This window comes from Neovison vison, chromosome 1 (genome assembly GCF_020171115.1).
Source record: "Neovison vison isolate M4711 chromosome 1, ASM_NN_V1, whole genome shotgun sequence".
NCBI classification, from domain to species: Eukaryota; Metazoa; Chordata; class Mammalia; order Carnivora; family Mustelidae; genus Neogale; species Neogale vison.
In genome coordinates this window covers 133,528,593-133,548,846 of record NC_058091.1, presented here as the reverse complement: position 1 = coordinate 133,548,846, position 20,254 = coordinate 133,528,593, and the positions used below count along the sequence as shown (strand labels likewise).

At 47.6% G+C, this 20,254-nt stretch overlaps 1 protein-coding gene across 5 annotated transcripts; it reads left to right on the top strand.

The window, feature by feature from the left end:
- Positions 1–260: 260 nt before the first annotated feature.
- On the top strand, positions 261–18,634 carry TFAP2A (transcription factor AP-2 alpha). Of its 5 annotated transcripts, XM_044258737.1 has the most exons (8): positions 1,393–1,530; positions 4,995–5,052; positions 5,192–5,429; positions 8,537–8,588; positions 10,633–10,864; positions 12,785–12,903; positions 14,822–14,963; positions 16,878–18,634. In XM_044258737.1, the coding sequence occupies exons 1-8, from the start codon at positions 1,449–1,451 to the stop codon at positions 17,164–17,166; spliced, it is 1,212 nt and encodes a 403-aa protein (XP_044114672.1). In that variant the 5' UTR covers positions 1,393–1,448; the 3' UTR covers positions 17,167–18,634. The 5 variants fall into 5 exon arrangements, with proteins under 5 accessions (XP_044114655.1, XP_044114680.1, XP_044114672.1 ...); XM_044258720.1 differs by lacking the exon at positions 1,393–1,530 and adding an exon at positions 261–340 and having other exon boundaries at positions 4,995–5,429; XM_044258745.1 differs by lacking the exon at positions 1,393–1,530 and adding an exon at positions 261–340 and having other exon boundaries at positions 4,995–5,429; positions 16,882–17,072.
- Positions 18,635–20,254: the final 1,620 nt, after the last annotated feature.

Below are 20,254 nucleotides of genomic sequence, written 5' to 3'. Positions count from 1 at the left end.
GGAAAAGTTTCTACCATTAGAGGGAGATCTCCGAGCGCACACGGGAGCTCTTTCCCTTCTCGCCTCCTCCCTCCTCCTCACCCTCCTCCTCCTCGCCCTCCTCCTCCTCCTTTTTGCCCTCCTCCTCCTCCTCCTCGCCCTCGCCCTCCTCCTCCTCCTCCTCGACCTCCTCCTCCTCCTCCTCCTCCTCCTGCGCTCACCGCCGGCAGCCGACACTTTGCGCTTACCCAGAGAGTAGCTCCACTTGGGTGCGAGGCGGAGAAGGGGGCAAATCCGTTCACGCCGATCCATGAAAATGCTTTGGAAACTGACGGATAATATCAAGTACGAGGACTGCGAGGTAAGCGCGGTGCTGGCTATCCTTGCGGCCGCAGGCTCCGAGCTCTACCTTCCCGCTCCTCCTCCTTTCCTCGCAGCCAGCTGCGAAATGCGGGTGGGACAAACTTTCCCCAGCGCAGCGCCCGCCTCTCCAATTCGCCCGAAGAACGCAAGGGAGAAGCTGGAGAGGAAGGATGTGGATGCTGTCTTCTTTCATTTTCCTCCTTGGAAGCTCGTGTCCCACTTTCCCTCCGTCTATTTTCCGGCCAGTTTGGGGACTGCTTAAGAGTGGAAAGAGGAGCATGGGTTTTTGAGGCAGTTGCTGGCAATTGGGCACGCCTCTGTGCACCCTGCGTGTGTCTTGAGCGAGATTCTGGGAGCCCGAGTCACCAGAAAGAGAAAGGAAAGAGAAAAACCCATTTCCCTCCTTACGTCCTCTCCGATCTTTCATATTCCTTCTTTTATTTATTCATTTTTCCCCTCCCCCTTTCTAAAAAGGAAGGGTCTTTTCTGTTTGGAGAAGGCACCCGCACACTTCGCTCTGACCTGTGTTGCACCTCCCAGTTATCGGGTTCAGTCTGGAAGCGCCCCTCTCCCAAATTGCTGCGGGGCTCGCTCTGGGTATCTGTGTTGCTGAAGAAGTTCTAAGCACCTTCTCCCTCTGAGGGATACTTTGAGAGCATCCCTGGGGCGAAGGTGGGAGGGCTGCACCGCGTGGAGCCGCCTAGTTGCCGGGTCCTCACGCTGAGGGCCCTGAAGCTGCCGGGCAGTCGGCTGAGTGACCGTGGGAATCCTGACCCGGCTGCACACGACCTCCGGTGCGCGGAGCCCGCGGCGCGGGTGGAACGCGCCTCTTTGGAGCCCATTTTAAAACCCAGGGTCTCGGGAGCTCGGCTTATTGGAGCAGCCGGGGAAGCCCCAGCACCACTGGCCCGCCCGCGGGAGGCGCTGGGAACCCGCCTGGCTGCCGCGGCCCCCAACTCCTTCACAACCCCCGCTGAAATAAGCGGAGGAGTCACAGGAGGGGGAGGGGGCCCGAGGCCGATGATTACCTAAATAGGTGATAGTCCCAGCTTTCGCTATTTTTTCTTTTCTGTTCCTTTCTTTCTCTTTGGCATTTGGAACTGGAAATGTCTGGAGCAGAGGTCTGTGCGGGCGCAGCAGCGTGGGTCTCGTCTTCACTTGAAATCAGAACCCGGATTTGTGTGAACGGTGTGTCACTGGTTCCCTTCCCCTTCTTCTCTCCGTCGACTATTTTAAAATCTTTCTCCTTTCCCGGGCTCTTCCTTTTCGCCTTCCCCTCACCCCATGGGGCTCAGGGTGACATCCCGCGGGGACCGGCTCATCTCTGGGGGCTCCTGCTGTGCGCCGTGCGGGGCGCAGAGACCCGGGGCACACTAGCGGCTTTGTTTTCAGGCCCGTGGCGTGGGGGGGGGGGTTGCTCTGCGAACTGGTCCGAGTTTGCTCCCCAGTCTCCGCAGGTGAATTGTCCCCGCCAGGGCTCTGGCCCGAGGCTCGAGCGTTTCACCTTCGCGGAGGCCGAAACCCAGCTCTGGGTTCCAAGCCCTCGGTGCGAGGTTTTAACCTCTGCACGGCGCTGGGCGCCTTTGAGACCTAGGTGGGAGGCAAAGAACTTGAGGGACCCTGTGGGGGCGCGTGTGAATGTGTGTGTAAGTGAGGCAACGAGAGAGAGAGAGAGAGAGAGAGAGAGAGAACACAGTGAGGGCTGTTTCAACAACTTTGACTGCGGTGGGCGAGCGCCGGAGCAGGGATTTCGGGTTTCCGAGCTGGCTCAGGGCTGTCTAATTATGTCGGGGCTCTGCAGGGACACGCAGGAGGCGAGGTGCCGCTTGTTCTGACAACCCAGCGGTTGGACTGGCAGCGGCGGCAGCCTTGCCGCGCTGGGAGAGAGCGAGCCGTGTCAGCGGATGGGGGTGGGGGGGCGTCGGGCGGGAGTGGCCCAGCCAGTCGGACGGGTTTGCGCCGGGAGCCGGGAGCCCGTGCCAGCGGCGCCCGGGCTGGGCCGCTTAGCGTCTCTGCGCGCCCCGGACCGCGTCCCGGCTCTCCCTCCCCTAGCTCCTGCCCGGGAGAGCTGAGGGCGGGCGGCAGCTGCCGCAGAGCGAACGGCCCGGGCTGTCCGAGGGAAGCTTGAGCGGCGGCCGAGGCGAGGGCCGGTGGAGCGGGCGGGCTGGCCGGTTCCGGGCGGGGCGCCGGGCCATGGAAGAGCGGCGCGGCGGCGGGCAGCCGAATCCCGAGTCCCAGGCCCGGCTGCGGAGCGGAGGAGCCCGCGGCCGGAGAGGGCCGGGCAGCACCTCCCGCGCCGAGAGCCCGATGAATGCTCGGACGCGGTCCCCGGCAGCTCCTGCCCGCGACGCGCGGCCCCCACGGTATCCCGAGGTCTGCCCCAGCCTTTTAGGTCTGATTGTCCTCGCTCGCTTCCTCTCCCCCTCCCCCTCCCCCTCGGCCTCCCCCTCCGTGCGCTCCGGCTCGGCCCCCTCCCCCTCCTTCCCTCCCTCCCTCCCTCTTTCCCTCCCTTCCTCCTCTCGGGCTCTCCCTCCTTCCCTCCCTCCCCGCTCCCCACTCTGGGCTCCACTCTCTCACCCACACTTTCTTTCTCACACACGCACGCAGACACATTCTCCCTCTCTGCGCTCTCTCCCTCGGTTTCCCTCGCTCTCTCTTTCTCTTTCACTTTTGCATGCCCTGCAACCTTTTAAAATGTTGCCCCTTCCCTGTGATTCGCCAGACGCCGCGCCGCGGCCCCCCGCGCGCTCGCCCGCTCCCTCTCTCGCCCGCTTTTTGTCTCTCGCGCTCCCTCTCCCCACCTCCGATTTGCTACACTGAGGCTCCCGTCAATGGACTGCATTGAGAGCCGGCTCCGGCGCGAGTTGCCTCTCCGCTTCACGCTCGATTTCCAGGCATTCTTCCCTTATTAAGTATTCGTGTAATATTAATAGTCATGAATATCTGCTATTAGGAGGCTCCAGGAACGCTGCCCAGCGCGGTTATTAGAAGCTCAAGCGAAGCCGCCGCTAAGAAAAGAGGGGAGACACGGATTAAGGAACACGCACATACACACAGACACACACACACTTTTTTCTTTTTCCTTTTTTTTGGGGTTTTTCATTTTTAAAGGAACTTTGAATCATAACCGATCACGGCAGGATAGAGACCGTGGGTTCGACCAGCTGAAGGCGCCGCTCGAATCGGTGGTTCAAGTTCGGATGGACCAGAGCGGGGCTCCAGCGCTCGGGGGAGTGTCTGCGCCGTGACTGGAGTCCTGGGTGGCGCGGGGCTCTCGGCGCCTTTTGTGTGGGGCGCGCTCGGGCGGCGGGGCAGCCGGGCTCTCCAGGCTTGCTTGTTTTTTATCCACCCTGACTCGTTACCCCAGACTCTTCGCAGATGTTAGTTCACAGTTTTTCAGCTATGGTGAGTCCCACCCCCACCCCCATCCCTGTTTCCTTAGGAATTCTCTTCTGGAAACCTGGTGCTGCGGAGCTGCCCCAACCTCGGGTTTCGCGCTCAGGTTTCCTTCAGGGAACCCCTTTTTCCATTTACATTTCGTTCTTTCCCTCTTTTCTCTCGCTTTTTTCATTCTTTAATCGAATGCATTACCCCCCGCCCCCGCTCGACCTCTCTCCCGGCGCGCAGACCTACCTCGCCGCTACTTCCCCAGGCGTGTTCCTAGCCACGTTCATCCTTATTTCTTTGCGTCTTCACTTGTTCCGAGGTGTTCTCAACGTTTGATGCTTAATCCATATGCAGGAAAAACGCTGCCCGGTGTGTCCCCTGCCCTCGGGGCCGGGGCTGAACCTCCCTGGGTTCGCACCCCCTGGAATCAACTCTGTTCGCTTTTTTGGCAAGCGAATTGCAATAGAGGAACATAAAGTCTGGCGTTTCTTCTGCCCTTTGGGGCTGGGGTGCAAGGGGCGGGAGCCTCCGCGCCGGGTTGCACCTCTCTCTTTTAAACCCAATAAGGATGAATCTTTCTATTTTAAACCTTGACTGGACGTCCCCTCTCTCCCCATCCATATTGTAAATCGACCCTATTGAGGAAAATGCTCCTAACTGAGAAAGCGGAAAACACAGAACCCAATCTTGCAGTTAAAACCTTCTTTAAGCTGGTAATTTAAAGGTGTGCTTTCGTTACAGCCCCTCTACGAAATGTTTCTATTTAAATAGTCATGAAAATGGTAATAGTCTTTGAAGGTGTATGATTTTTTCCCCCTCCAAATAAATGGAACAGGGTAAACAATAACGCAGTGGCAGGCAGGTTCAAATCCGGGGGAAAAAGAAAAGGCCGCTTCTACTGTTAAATATTTAGCAGGAATTTTAATTTTGCTTAAGGGAGGTTTCATGCTGCAGCTTAACGGGCTGTATTCTGGAAGGCCTTTTTCTATCATTTCCCCCCCCCCACACACACACTTTGAAACAAACGCCTAAACAGAGCCTCTTATGCCCCCACATTTGCTCGATCTAATTCTCTGCGTTTTTGGAAGAAGCCCATTTCACTTCGGGGGTACCAAAATGAACAACTTAGAGCTCATTTCTTTCGGCGGCCTGCCGACAGGAATGAACGGTTTCCCACGCAGTCTTGCGGAGTGGATTTAGAGTGGACAGATGTAACTCGACGCCTGATTTCTTGTTCTTTCCCCCCTTCTTCTTCTCTCTCTCAGGACCGCCACGACGGCACCAGCAACGGGACGGCGCGGTTGCCCCAGCTGGGCACTGTAGGTCAATCTCCCTACACGAGCGCCCCGCCGCTGTCCCACACCCCCAATGCCGACTTCCAGCCCCCCTACTTCCCCCCGCCCTACCAGCCTATCTACCCCCAGTCGCAAGATCCTTACTCCCACGTCAACGACCCCTACAGCCTGAACCCCTTGCACGCCCAGCCGCAGCCGCAGCACCCGGGCTGGCCCGGCCAGAGGCAGAGCCAGGAGTCTGGGCTCCTGCACACGCACCGGGGGCTGCCCCACCAGCTTTCGGGCCTGGATCCTCGCAGGGACTACCGGCGGCACGAAGACCTCCTGCACGGCCCACATGGGCTTAGCTCAGGACTCGGAGACCTCCCGATCCACTCCTTACCTCACGCCATCGAGGACGTCCCGGTAAGAGGCCGCGCGGGCGGCGCGAGGGAGAACGGCAGCCCCTGCTCACCCACCCACCCCCAGAGAAGATTAATCAGGACACACAGACTGTGGCCCGGGGTTTCCCTCAATGGCATTTACTTCTTCAAAATTCCATTTTATTTTTTGGGCGGACACTTGGAGAACCCACATAAACGATCGAATTAAAAAATTAAAAAGTAGTTGAGAGTTCTAGCCCTAGAAACAATGGTTCCTGGAGCTCCTTCAAACAATGCCTGCATTACCATTTCCACCGACACAGAAATAAATCAGATGAATGTCACCATTAACAATATCTGCCCCTCTCCAGGACAGTAAACTGTTTCGATTGGGAGAGGATCTCATTCCACCGCTGCGTCTGGCGTGGGGGATTTATCCCTGTCCTGGAAAAGATGTTCAATTCAACCAAAAGAACTCATTAAATACCCTAGGAGTTTAAAATAAAGTGTGAACAACATATTAAGAAAATTATTTCTACCGGATTTCATAAGCATTAGTGATGTCGAAAAGTTCTGTGTGTAGCTTACCCTGATTAAAGAATAGTTAAGTAGCAAATCGGAGCAGAGGGACATTAAAATGAAGCCTCCTTCTCCTCCTAGGGGTGCTAAGTGCTGACCTCATAAATCATTAGCTGGGTTCCCAACTCCTATCAGAACCTGCTACACCCTATATTAAATTAAATGTTTTGAGACTATTGGGCAATACATTATTTGAGTTCTAATCCAGTTATCGATAAATGCAGTTTAAAACGATTTCTGAATAAGCATGGTATTAGCACATTTACTGTTTACAGTGTAAACCAGGCTATTGATAATTTGAAAATACTTTCTGAAATTAAATTTAAACCAGCATCTCTGTTTCAGTTCTACGTATTTATGGTTTCCTCACAACCCTCCTGAAATGGAATTAGAATGAGCCAATAATTTTATTAAAGCTGTAAAGGCTCTGTTAATGCTGCTTTTCTTTGGAGAGGAAATGTATCTGGATGTGATTTTTACTAAAATGCTATTTCAAATTAGTGCATCAAATATTGCAGCAATATGTCCGTTGACAGTTTAATGATTACTGCATTAGATTGCAAAGAAAATGGTCAGATGAACTTACCTGCTTGCTTGGTGAATTTAAAACATTATTTAAGTTACATAGGAAAATAGAAAATTTATTACAGCTCTCATTTGGCCCAGTTAATCACTGAAATTTGTTGGTTATATTCAGCAGCCTTGCATGGAAAGAAGGAAAGCAGGCACTTCATCTATTGTGGGGTTTAGAAAGCATTGTGTGTATGTCTGTGATCATAAATGTTTTTGGAAACTGACATTAAACTGCATTTCTTGGGAAGTAAAATAAGAGGAGCAGTAGTTGAGAAAAAGCAATTAAAAAACAAACCTGGAAGTTGTGATCATTTCAGTTCCCCTTCCCAAAGAGTCTCTGAATCCTTTTTCTAACCTGCTCTTTGGACATATTTGAATTGCAAAATGCACTGCAGCCCTTTGGAATTACTGTGAATTAGAATTGCTCTACTTTGCAAAAATTCCAAAGTGGCTGGTGTGAATTCTTAACACCTGTATAGTCACTTTTTGTGGTGAAATTAGTCAGTAGGAGAAATTAACCAAAAGATAAATAAAAACAAGGAAACCCAGTTGCTGCTCTTCCCCACCCTCCCCCACCTATTAAGAAAAAGATTCTTTCAAAGGAATTTGGGTCAGGAAAAGGGTTGTTTTCAATTTTCCCATTGCTGCAACAGTTAACCTTTAATAAGAATGACTGCTAAATATTTAAGAAAATCAAATTGATGGTGAAAATTATTTAATCATTAATATCTCAGTGGGGTTTTAAACTTAACAGTCTTCCCTGTATGGACAAGGTCTAGAAATAACACAAATAAAAGTATTATGCCACAGTACATTTACTTTATGGGTTTAGGGTGCATGCATAAAGGGATCATATTTCCCCATATAGTTAAAACACAAGAACTGCAGCAGTAGTCATTTCTGAACATTTCTCAATTTAATTATACTTAAATCCAGAAGCACTTTAGGCAAGTTACAAATGAGAGCATTGAGTATAATAAAACCTGTAATAAAGCAACTTAGTACCATCCACCCGGAATCATTGCGATCAGGCACAATTAACACGAGCATAAATCCAAGACAGAATGGAAAATGTTCGAATCAGTATTATTGTTGGACAAAGACTAGAGAAGGAAGTAATAGTTTTTTAAATGGTAATGCCTGTGTTTGGTAACGATTGCGAAATCTTCTATCTCAGCAGCCCTGGTGCTAATTTGTAAACACAGCCAGACATTATATTGCCTGTCAGTTTCTGCATTAGAAAACATGATTTCATTTTACTTTCTAATCACGTTTTGACTCTAGCACACACGTATACCCATCCATCTGTAAAGAAAAAAAAAGGGGGGGGGAGAAAGAGAGAGAAACCCCACACCAACAAACCCGCTACTGGACAACAGGGGGAAAAAATACCCTCAGAGGTTTTTGCTTTTGTTTTAATCGTATTCATATTTGTTTCTCATTCCTAGTTTAGGCTATAATCGTCTTTAAAAATTATTTTTAGTTTTCCATAAGTGAAGGTGTGTATACGCCTTTGCTTTTTATCACATTACCTAAAATGCTTACAACACTCCCCTGTTACTCCCGCCTCTGTCATTTCTATTGTGTTTCCCTGGCTTTTGCTGCCTGAACACTGGAACCGCTAAAGTCCGAAGCCGCTGAGGCGCCAAACTAAAGCTAGGTGCATTTTTAAAGGTTAAACTGACTTTGTGAGAAAGATTAGGTGCTCCAAAACTTGGTTTAATTTCCAAAGAAAGTTTTATTCCCCACCCCCATCTCCTTCAAACATGGATTATTTGCTGGGGGAGGAGAAATTGGCCGTGGGTGTGCAGTGAAACCTCTTGAGTTCCAAAGCCTCAAATTCCAATAAGCCAAGAAGAGATGTTTATATATAAATGTCACTATACAGGAGGGGGAAATTTTGATTCTACACCTTCCCCTCCCCCCATCTTGCACAGAATATTCATTTCCTTTTGTTTTGATTACACACTTACATCCATGTGTATCCTTTTGTTGCAGCATGTAGAAGACCCGGGTATTAACATCCCAGATCAAACTGTAATTAAGAAAGGTAAGCCATTTCCTTCTACATTCCAGGCATGTCCTTACAGGCATACTGCTATTTAAAAGAACTCTCAGAGCTGTATTTATTTTTTTCAAATAGGATTTCCTAAAGGCTCAGAATTAGCAAATAGATGGCATAGAACAGCCATGCTTTAAATGATCGGCTTTCAGTATGTTAGTAATGGCAACAGGCTAGCTTTGTTCATGATTTGACCATTTAATTTAGTTTAATGATATCTAGACAGACACATGAAATGTGTAATAGTTGAACTGATTTGGAAGTGGCATTTCAATTTTGAAATGGTTTAATAGTTTAGTTAATCCATTGTGTAAGTGGCCATGAGTGTTAAGAAGTGTATAATGCTAAAATAGTGCAAATAATTCAACATCAGTATGAGAGTTGTGTCTTTTGTACCACTCCTTAGCAGAGGAAGAAAAAGAACTTTCATGTTCTTCAATTTAATTTCTCATTAGCTGTTTAAGGGTTTTTAAACTTTGTGAATTAGGTTAACAAAAATTTGGCTTTTGGTTAAAATTAGCATCTTGAAGATGTCAGGATTATTAGCATAATTGTTCAGAGCAGAAATTGTTTTTAAAAAGTGTCAAGTGATTTGGATGGATTTGTAATTTGTATTGTGTTTAGTGAGTAGAAATAAAGTTTACTGGATTAATTGCTATTCACAGCAGCTTTTTGTTGTTGTTGTTATAGTAGCAATGTTACATTGCAGAATTCTAGGCACCACCAGAGGACGATGCTATATAAAACTGTTCTCATTTCTAACCCCAATCAGTATATTGTTAGCTAGTTTAAAGTTTCATTTTTGCATCTGTGTGAAGTCTTTGTCACGTCAAATTAGATGTGCAAGGGATAAATCTTAAGAGATGCTCTTTCCAAGTCGACATGATAATTGGCTCTTTTATTAGTAATCTCTCAAGAGTTCGTTTAACTCCTATTGTCTCTATTAGCCTCCCCAGAGCTATTAATGTCACAAGTGATCTATCCAAAACCTAGAGCCCCCCACCTCCTCATACATCTAGAATATCCCCATTAAGGAGGGAGGAGTACTGAGGAGAATGTATGCATATTATTATATATGTCTCCTTGTGGAATTTTAAAATACAAACGCATACAGTACGTAAATGGTGGTGAATGCATCTGAATTATACTGGTGTGGAGAAATGTAACATGGTAGTACACTTTTTCCTGGTCTTGAATTTTTTTCTATGGTGGGGCCGACAAGGAAGACCTTATGATTTTGCCTAGTAAGAATATATCCTCTCCACTTGCCAATGAAGACACTCAAGCAGACAAGGATATTAACTCTTTGCTCAACAGAAGGGCATTGATAGAGCCTATGGTAGGCCTGTTTATCTTTCTTCACTCCCAGTTCAAAATGGGACTGTGGAATGCATTTCTAAACGGTCCTTTTTTAAAACTAAACATAGGAAAGGGCCTATTTATCAAAAGGATGGGGCACTTGCCGTGTGTGTGACCAGAGAATCCACCACCTCCCAGCTTGGTGCCTTAGCTGCAATGTTCACATACAGGCCACTTCAGCCATCTAAACTCTCTGCTGATCTTTGTAACAATTTCTCCCCAACACTGAACTCCCCACCCCACAAAACCTCCAAAGTACTCGGAGCTTGCTCTCGGTGTGCAAGCGTAATCCCCTCCCCTGCACCCTATACCCGTACTGCAGCACGTCTCCTCGGATGAGAGCCCTGAGGGTCACAGTTTCACTACCGTTTCTAGACAGCACCCTGACGGCTAACAGGAAAGGGTCGAGGCAGAAGCACAGTCCAAGCTGGTGGGGCGAGGTGGGGGCGCCTCCCGGCCGCCGGGCGGGGTGCGCCGAGGGGATGAGGCTTGATCCCCAGAACGGGAGTACAGCAGGGAATAAGGCAGAAGGTGGGGGAAAGGAACCACAGGATTTTTCAGGGCTGGAAGGAAAGTGGGGGTTGCGGCGCAAGCCGGGGCGAGAGCCGGGGTCGGGGAGGACTTGGGAGGGACCCCCGACGCCCACACGCAGCTTCCCCGTCTGTCTCCGCAGGCCCCGTGTCCCTGTCCAAGTCCAACAGCAACGCCGTCTCCGCCATCCCCATAAACAAGGACAACCTCTTCGGCGGCGTCGTGAACCCCAACGAAGTCTTCTGTTCAGTTCCGGGTCGTCTCTCGCTCCTCAGCTCCACCTCGAAGTACAAGGTCACGGTGGCGGAAGTACAGCGGCGCCTCTCACCGCCGGAGTGTCTCAACGCTTCGCTGCTGGGCGGAGTGCTGCGGAGGTGAGGCCCGGCGCCGCCCTGCCCGCCCCGCCCCGCGGCCCCGGGAAACACTGCGCCTGCGCTTGGGCGGCGACGCAGACGGGCCTCGCGCCACGGCCCGCCCTTCGCGGGAAAAGAAAGGGGCGGGGAGAAGGGCGTAAAACGGGGTGGGTGGGAGCTAGGGGCGGGATGAGGCGGCGCGCGCCTGCGCTCTTCGCAGCCTTCTCGCGCGCTCGAGCTTCTGGCGCGCGCTCGGTTTCGTCGCCGCGGCGCGCTCCCCGGGCCCTCCGCCCCCAACCCAACTCCTCGCGCGCACGCGCAGCTCACTGCACCGCGGGTTCAGTCCCGGCTGCTACAGCCGCGGGGCGCCGTGCAGCCGCCTTTTCCCTCCTCGCGTACACCTTGCACTCCCTGAAAAACTTCCTCTCAGGCGCCTTACTTTGCCTTACGTCCGTGTAGGGTCTCCGAAGGTAACCCACCGTCCCTTGAATAGGGTTTTAAGTAGAAGACCTTGGCTTTTTCTTGAGTCCGCCGCCCAGCGCCCGCACCCCCCCCACCTCGCGTCACCGTCACCTCTGGCCAGATGGCGACTCCCGGTGCCTAAGGCGCTCACGTTAGTGGTTCCCAGGTATTGCTGCCGCGACGTGCTCCAGGCAGCACGCAGGACACGTGTACGTGCATTCTGTGTAGTTGTCACCCACCAGTGCGTGTTACATACGTGGCTGGGGATACACGTCTCAGCCCTGCGAGGTCGCAGTGGTTCGTTTCCTAGATAAGATTGGATAAGGGTCTGCGAGGTGAAGCACCTTCCCTCAGGGCAGGTTTCTCCCTGCTTTGGGCTTCGCCCTCTTAGGGTTCCATCCAACTTTGTGAGTGGTGGGTGTTGGCTTGAACTTTCCCAGATGATCTTTTTTTCCTTTTCCCTTTCTTTTTTTTTTTTTTTTTTTAAAGTAGACCAAGAACTTAAGAGTTTGTCGTTTATTTATTTATTCATCATTGGACCCATAATCCCGCTCTGGTGGGCATGTTCCACACAAAGCGTATAAAACCATTTTTGGAAGGTTTCAGACATCCGCTTTTCCAGGGTTTTCTTCCTCTTCCTCCTTCACAGTCATTTTGGCTTCCTTTTGTAATCTTTCTCTGACAGATCTGAAACCTCTGCTTTTTCCTCCCCTTCCCCCACCCGCAGTATTGGAGACTGTTTACCTAGGGGAGTATAATCTAATCCACACAATTAAAGAGCACTTGAGTAGGGAATAAAATCTGAAATTAATTAATTTGCTGTTTTATTTAAACAATTTATTTTAACCACTTTCTGATTACGGGAGTCTATTTAGACATCTATTTAGAACCACCTCCATTGTCTCTGAAATCAGTGAAATTTTTAAAGGCCGATACCAGCTTTTGACATTTCCAGTTAGGCTACTGATATGGCATGTAAACAGTTGGTAAAATGAATTTCCCATTGGGGTTAAAGCCAGAACAGGAAACGTGAGAGTGATGATAACTTTGGTTACTCTGAACAGCCTAACAGTGATTCTTGCAAAGACAATTTAAAGACCCCATTGGGATTTTTGTGATTGTAACAACAGGGAAAATACACAATCGTCAGTTGAACTCAAAAATACCTCAAACCCCAGAGATGAGAATCGTGTTTGTTTGTTTGTGGTTCTTCTTTAGAGAGTTGGGGAATCAAAACCTTCCAACCTGCCACCAGGGCTGCAGGAATAACTGAACACAGGGGGTGTTTTACAGTTTAGCCTTTGTCTCCCATGATCTTTCCCTACCATTCCTTCCTAGGTTTCCCTCCCTTAAGTATCTCGGGGCTATGATTCTCAATTTTAAAAAGCACATGTTAGGAGGTTGTTAAAGTGACTATAATGTGACTCAGAGCCATCCAGTGTTTTCTAAATCCCTTTCTTGCGTGTATTTGTGAAACAGGGCGAAGTCTAAAAATGGAGGACGATCTTTAAGAGAAAAACTGGACAAAATAGGATTAAATCTGCCAGCAGGGAGACGTAAAGCTGCCAATGTCACCCTGCTCACGTCACTAGTGGAGGGTAAGCGAGTACACTTGCTAACAAGAAGGGAACTGTCTTCTGGGAAAATGGGTAATACTCTGTGGCTAGATGTTTGGTTGTATTTTGTGTCAGTTGGTCAGTTTCATTTTTTTTTTTTTTTTCTGGCGAATATAGCTGGAAGGGAACAGAATCCTGGCACGTCAAAAAACTATTTGCACTTACTCCTGTCCTCCTTTCTTCTTCCCCTTTGCCATAAAATTCCACCTCCCTGAACCCAATTCTGACCTAAACAACGTGAAAATTTAAGAACTGCATATTCTCTCCAAGTTCCTGTCTCCTCCACAGAGCTCAGCAGTAAATCACTTAAGCTATTCTGACATCTGCGTTTGAGAAATGCGTGACCATTACTTCCTGAATTAATTTGGGAATCTTTGACCTGCATCCTGATTTAAGACCGTCCTGAAAGCTCAGGGTTATATGCCCTTTTAGGTTTTTGTTTTCCAAACATATGCTCCCTTATCTCTTACTTAATGGTGCTTCTCTAGTGGAGGGGAAGAAAAGTGAGCAATCTTAGATTTTGAATTGTTGGGCTAGGAAAGAAAAAAGAAAAACAAGCCTTGCTGAAAGTTCCTCATGGCAGTTTTTAACACACACACACACAAAGCTTCCAACCCCTTTAAAACAAAAGCTACCCCTGTTCTCACTCTGTGCTCTAGATACACTGTCATCAGAATCCACTCACATTCCTACTTCCTCTGGATTCCTTTTAAGTTCTTCTGATAGTAAATTGGCTTAAGTTTAGATGTGTTAGAAGGAATGTCTAAGCTGTCTTGCGTTTTCCTTTGTGTTGTGTTGGAAATATCTCCTGCCAGTGGAAAAAGAAAGACACTTAAATGATCAGGTAGATATCAAAACTACCATTTATATTTAAAGAAGGCATTTTGTCTTCTTTACACCTTACAGTTGAGGAGATAGATCACAGTGGAATTTGGGTTCCAGCTTTATAAAGAACTGTAGTAAAGTTTAAAATCATGCACTTGAGGAGGACTCCCAGGAGGCAATCTGTGAACAACGTTAAAGATGATAACTGTTAAAGAATAAGCAGTTCTTCGGGGCCAGAAGCTCAACAACAGTAGCTTTGCATTAAATATACCATGAGTACATGGAGAACCCACTATGCATACCCCAAAAGAATTAAGCGCAAAGGAAATGGTCGAAGTGGCTTTGGGTGTAAGTGTGAGAGTGTGCATGAGTTTGGGGGTTGAGTCTTGTTCCAGGGAGGCAGTTTCTGGAGAACTGTTATTGTTTGTGATCCGCTCCATTTTATGGAAACAAGCTCTGCAGAGAGGGCTTTGATGCTCTAATTGGCGCATGCGTTCTTCCGGAGCTGGAGCTAATGGCAGGAAGCCCTGCAGTAAAAACCAACTGGTTCAGGAAATTAAAACCAAAGATTTGAAAATCAACAACACAGACAGACTCAGTGGAGTGACCCTCAAATCCTCTTGGTTAATCGGTTTGGATGAACAGATAATTATATGCGATCAAGTTAAAATGTAAACCTTTAGTTGTTCCCCTTGCAGAAAAACTCATCGAGTAATTATGAATATCATTTATGAATGTGTTGATAGGTGTGAGGTTAGAATCCGAGGAACATTTTTAAAGAGAAGTTGGGGAAATGTCATCAGGGATCAGGGTGGGTGGGGGATGGGACAGGAGGGTGGTGGATGGGATTTACATTGTCAAGTCATCTTGGCTTGACTGGGACAAGTGGCCATTTTTCCTGATAAATTCATCTGCCAGATCCTACAGAGAAGGAAATAAAATGCCTGAAACGAGAAAACAAGTAGTTTGTGTTTTCTTAAACATCTGGGTTAAGAAAATAAGAGTGTTGGAAGGAAAATCTGACCTCAACTCTTTTCATTCTCTTGCGCTCACCTCCCCTCTCGCCTCCTGCCAGGAGAAGCAGTCCACCTAGCCCGGGACTTTGGGTACGTGTGTGAAACTGAATTTCCTGCCAAAGCAGTAGCTGAATTTCTCAACCGACAACATTCCGATCCCAATGAGCAAGTGACAAGAAAAAACATGCTTCTGGCTACAAAGTAAGGCATTTACCTTACCTCTCCGGGGTCTGTGTCTTACTGTCAAGAGAAACAACCAGAATTGTTTCTGGTCACACTTTTCTCCTCTCTTCGTTTGGTGTTAATCAGCTTTGTTGTCATAAATAATTGAAGTTACCAACACAGTCTTAGAATGCATACTCAACCTTAAAGGGGAAATGTTAGTGGGATTCTTGGTGTGCTCCTATTCTTATCCACTCTGCTGCTCCTCCTTTTCAGTTAAAACAAAAAAAAGTGTGTATGGGGGTGGAGTATGGTAGGGGTTTGATGGAAGCTGAGTGTGGATTGTGTGACTGTGTTGTTTTAGGAAGACCAGCATTGAGTCTGTACACGGGCAAAACAGGCTCGCTTGTATCAGTTTTTGTCTCCTATCAGTATGTGCTCCGAGAACAAGGATTAAGCAGTGGCCTGCAAAATGTGGATTCCGCCAGAAGTTGTCCTAGTTTCAGCCTTAATCCCTTATCCATTTCTTGCCTTTCTTTCGCCTCCCTCCTGGAAAGTGTCTCTCTCTCTCTCTGTCTCTGTCCCTCTCACAGGCACACACACACACACACACGCAGCCCACAAGTTTAGCCTACAGGTGAGATGTCAAATAGGTTTCAGAATGGCCCAAGTTATAGTCCCATCAGGGCTTGGGCTGAATAGGCTTCTCCAGGTGGTGTGTGAAAAGAAAATGACTGTTTTGATATGTTTTCTGGAAATTAAAAGGCTTGTTTGGAAGCCCTTAATTATCAAAGTTGATGTCACAGGAGGGCTTGAAACCAGAGGGCAGAGGCTGTGAGGCCTCCATTGGGGCAGTGTCTAGCCTGGGGACATCAGCTGGCCTTGGAGAAGGCAGCCTGCCAAGTGCTCCCCCATTCTCCCTCTTCCCCACCTGCCTCATACCAGTATCCCCATCCCCTCCAGACTGCTGCTGCCCCAGGAAGACCCCACCTAGGCCTTGCTTCCCAGATTCACAGCTTCCAGTGTACAGGCCTCCGCTGTCTGTATTTCCGACTTCTCAAGACCCTTTCTGAGATTTCAGCTTTTTCTCCTCCCTTAGCTTCCTAAGCATACCTGTGTTCACAATTTTCCCTTGGAATGGGGCAATTGAAATTGAAGCAACTATTTCTTCTCAAAAGTCAGTCTGAGGGGCACCTGGGTGGCTCAGTTGGGTAAGCTTCCCACTCTGGATTTTAGCTCAGGTCAAGATCTCAGGGTCTTGAGATCTATCTCTGCCTCTCAGACTGGGGCTTGGAGCCTGCTTGAGCTCCTTCTGTCCCTCTTCCTCCCCAGCGCTCTGTCTGTCTCTCTGAGCTGGCTGTCAGTATCAGTCTGCATTGTCCCCAAGTAATGGATTTTTTGTGCATTTATTTAAAGGCAAAACAATCCCAAGAAAAGTTTGCCTTTCTGTCTGCATCCAACCTGATTTGTAGGATTTCATCCCACTAACTGAGGTCTCTCTAGACAGAGCAGGAAGCAGGTCTCTCTGATATTTTGAACCGGACAACTGACGGCTGCATGCTATTGGCTATTGGGAAATGCTTTTGTTTCTGACTCCTCATCCCTCTCCTCCTCCTTTGTTTCTCTTCTAAACGTGTGCAGTGTTTCTCTGTGTCAGGGGTGTTTGGTGTGAGTGAGAAAGAAGGGGGCTAGTCGTTAGGTGTAGCTGGGGAGCGAGAGAGGGAGAATTTGTGAAGGTAGGAAGGGCCACATTCAGTGGACATAGAGGGGTGGCTGGGTCTTCCGTCTTGTGCCCCCCCCCCCCAAGTCTGTCTCTGGGGCCTTGGGTCAGGTCAGGGTTCTGCAGGGAGAAAGGTTTTCTCTTTGCTGCTCATGTTGCCCACAGGGGAGCCTCAACTCTCTCTCTCCCCACTCCCCACCCCCCTCTTTCTCTCTGCTTCACTTGTGCTGCAGACAGATATGCAAAGAGTTCACTGACCTGCTGGCTCAGGACCGATCTCCCCTGGGGAACTCGCGGCCGAACCCCATCCTGGAGCCTGGCATCCAGAGCTGCTTGACCCACTTCAACCTCATCTCCCACGGCTTCGGCAGCCCAGCGGTGTGCGCCGCGGTCACAGCCCTGCAGAACTATCTCACCGAGGCCCTGAAGGCCATGGACAAAATGTACCTCAGCAACAACCCCAACAGCCACACGGACAACAGCGCCAAAAGCAGTGACAAAGAGGAGAAACACAGAAAGTGAGGCTGTCCTCCCTGCCCTGCCTATCCCGCCTCACCAGTCCGGCGAGCCCACCCACCCAGTCGTCTCCAGTCCCCTACTGCCGTGGGCAGGTGACAGCTCTGGGACCAGCGCCCCGCCCCGCCCCCCGCCCCCCTTCCCACTGCTGCTATTGCTGATGCTGCCGCCACCACCGCCACCACCTTCAGTCCCCCAGACGCTGGGGGGACTCTCTGCCATCAGCGGGGACAGCACCTGCTGACTGGGCCCCCAGCCTCGAAGTCCCTCGTCGGCACCAACTCCCCTTTGCCCTCCTGTGGAGCCTAAGAGAACAGAACAGGCCGTGGAGCCAGCAAAGAAAAGTTCTGTCCAAGTTTGTGAACGATTTTTTAAAAAACAAAAAACCCAACAACTCAACAACCACCACCACCACAAAAAAGCTAAAAACATTTTTTTCTAAAAAAATAAATAAATAAATAAATAAATAATAATAACATAAAAATTTAAAAAAATACTATATGCGCTTCATGGGACTGAATCACCACCTTCCCTTACATACTTCAGATTGTAGCCATACTTTAAAAAAAAAAAGGCGTAAAGGAAAATGACATTTTTATCAGTATTGTGAATAAACTTGAACACAAATACACGAAGTTCCATGTCATGTCTTCAGTTGTAGAAGTTTTTTCCTCTCCAAGGTAAAGCGACCAACTTGAACTTTCTCTGGCAACACGATTCACAGTTATATAAGGGAATCTGTGTTCACGTCTCTGTATATATTTATTTATGTGTAATTTAATGGGAATTGTAAATATGGTGAGTCTGTTTTAAGCCTCTCTTTTTTTTTTTTTAATTTATCTGGTGATCTCGTTTACCTCTTGTTTAGTGGGTTTTGAATCTTCCCTATTAGTTCTTCATGTGGTTCATGGTACTTATTTAGAAATTCAAGGTTTGGGGGATTCCCCCCCCCCCCGGGATTCATGAATTTAGCCCTGTTGTAGCATGTTAAAGACGACAATGAAACAGCTGAACAGAATTTTTAAAAGTAAAATAAAATTTTATATATAATTAGTATTACATTTAGCATTTCATTGAACTGAAATAAAAAAGTTGATATCAGACCCTGGAAAGATTTTTTAAACTTGAGTGGTTTGATAACTCTTCTATGTATTGTGGGGAGAGAAAAAAAAAAAGTTTATTTTATTTCACTGTCCTCCCTTGAAAGCATCATTTGAGCAATAAATGAGTATTGTCTTTAAACCAAGGGTAAGGGATTCCCCCAACCCCCACACTCTGTCTCTCTCTTTCTCGCTCTCTCTTTTTGTTCAAAGAACTTCAAACATTTGGGACCACCTGGTATTCTGTATTTTCACTGGCCATTTTGGAAGCAGTTCGAGTTGTATTGTATTGAGTTGTGCTGGCGTAGTTTCCATGCCTGTCAATGTATCATAGTCCTTTGTTGCCCAGATAAATAAATATTTGATACGCTTTATGTCGATTTTTTTTTATTCAGTGGCTGTCTTTACCCAGGCGTATTTTTGTTCTTGGCAGTATTTTTTATTCAGTATGGTTACAGTAATTGAGTTTAACTCTCCCTTGACAATTGCTCCTTGCAATAAGCAGCTGAACCCACTGTTTCCCTCAAGTATAATAAAAACTTACTTTCAACTTGGAGTTCAGAGCAGGGTATCATTTCGATATTCCACGGAGTCTGTATTCAGACAAATGACACAATAAAACCCAATGTATTCTTTTGGATAAAATATTGTTTGTACTGCTAAAGGAATGACATACTATCTTTTCCTTACTAGAAACATTAATTTTATTATTAAAAATAAAGTTTATATTTTATTTATGTTGATCCTTTAGGTTTTCATTTGTGTTCTGGAAACCACAATATAAAACCTTCAGAACCAAACGTTAAGGATGACAAGGAAGATGGAGAACAGAACAGAAGACCCTCCCCTGCCCCCCCACCCCCATAACTACTATGGAACCTGTCTTAGAGGATAAGTGAAATTTGAATTGTTAGTTCATTAGCACAAAGGAAATACCCACTTAAACCTTTACTTGTTAGCTCAGGCTTCTCTGTGCCTAAGACATGTAAATAAGCAAAATCTAGCTCTGGTATTCTGGAAAGAGAAAAGGAATAGTGGCAGAAATGCATGAAGAGAGAAAGAAAGGGTACCTTGTCTCCCATTTATTTTAGTATTTTCTTTAGGGATGAGTTCACCACTATGCTCTTCTTAGGATCTCCTGAGATAGCAGAGGTGAGTGGGGAATTATGTGGATTCCCAGAATCTTTTCTGCATGCCCTCCCTAAATGTTGACCCACCCTTTTCTATCACGAAGGGGCTCCTCCTAGGACCTTTTAGAAATACCCATCGTGCTCTGAGGTGGCATGAAGAGGATGGGGGAGGGCTGTGCGTCCTGCCTCTCCAGACCTTTCCTGTCTGTCTTCTACAGTAACGGGGCTGTGTGCTCAGCTCTTAGAGCAGGAAGGACTTCCTGTACGTAAAAATGGCGAATTTAGTGCTTTTATCAAGTCTGATTTGGAAAGACCTTGCTTTGGAAGTGAGGGAGATTTTAAATGGTTTTTAAGAAGACAATGGGGGTAGTTAACTGGAAGGTTTATAGGAAAGGTCATAGAAAAAGTGTCTAGGTATACACACTGGAGGAAATTTAGCATTTGTTCATCCAGTTTGACATTCCAAAGGACTAAGGAAGCAAAGCATTAGACAGTGTCCATTTTGCAGCCTTTTGCTTTCTAATCTCCTTATGGGAGGCTGTGTGAAATCAATCTCGACAGACGAACGAGAGTTGGTGGAGTCTAAATTGTATTTTCCAAAGCCAGAGAATTCACAATAATGGTGGGTTTAAAAAAAAATTTTTTTTTTTCAAATGGAAAGTGTATCCTTAGAAAGCCACGCGGCAACTGTTTTTTAAAGCGGTTATTTATTATTTCCTAGAGAGACTGGTTAACTGGAACCGTAGATGTAACAAAATAATGAGGCGAATGAACCCTAACTGTACATACTCTTGACAGAAATGAAATGCACACAGCATCGTAGCAGGTGAAGTGAAGCATTGTCTATCAGGGCTGTTTTTCTTG

What these genes read in the sequence shown, in the direction of transcription:
- TFAP2A (XM_044258754.1), top strand. Translation starts at nt 2,536, where the DNA reads ATGGAAGAGCGGCGCGGCGGCGGGCAGCCGAATCCCGAGTCCCAGGCC. An exon ending in GGCCCCCACGGTATCCCGAG is followed by an intron (nt 2,716 to 4,994) that starts GTCTGCCCCAGC and finishes TCTCTCTCTCAG; the next exon opens with GACCGCCACGACGGCACCAG. An exon ending in AACATGCTTCTGGCTACAAA is followed by an intron (nt 14,964 to 16,877) that starts GTAAGGCATTTA and finishes CTTGTGCTGCAG; the next exon opens with ACAGATATGCAAAGAGTTCA.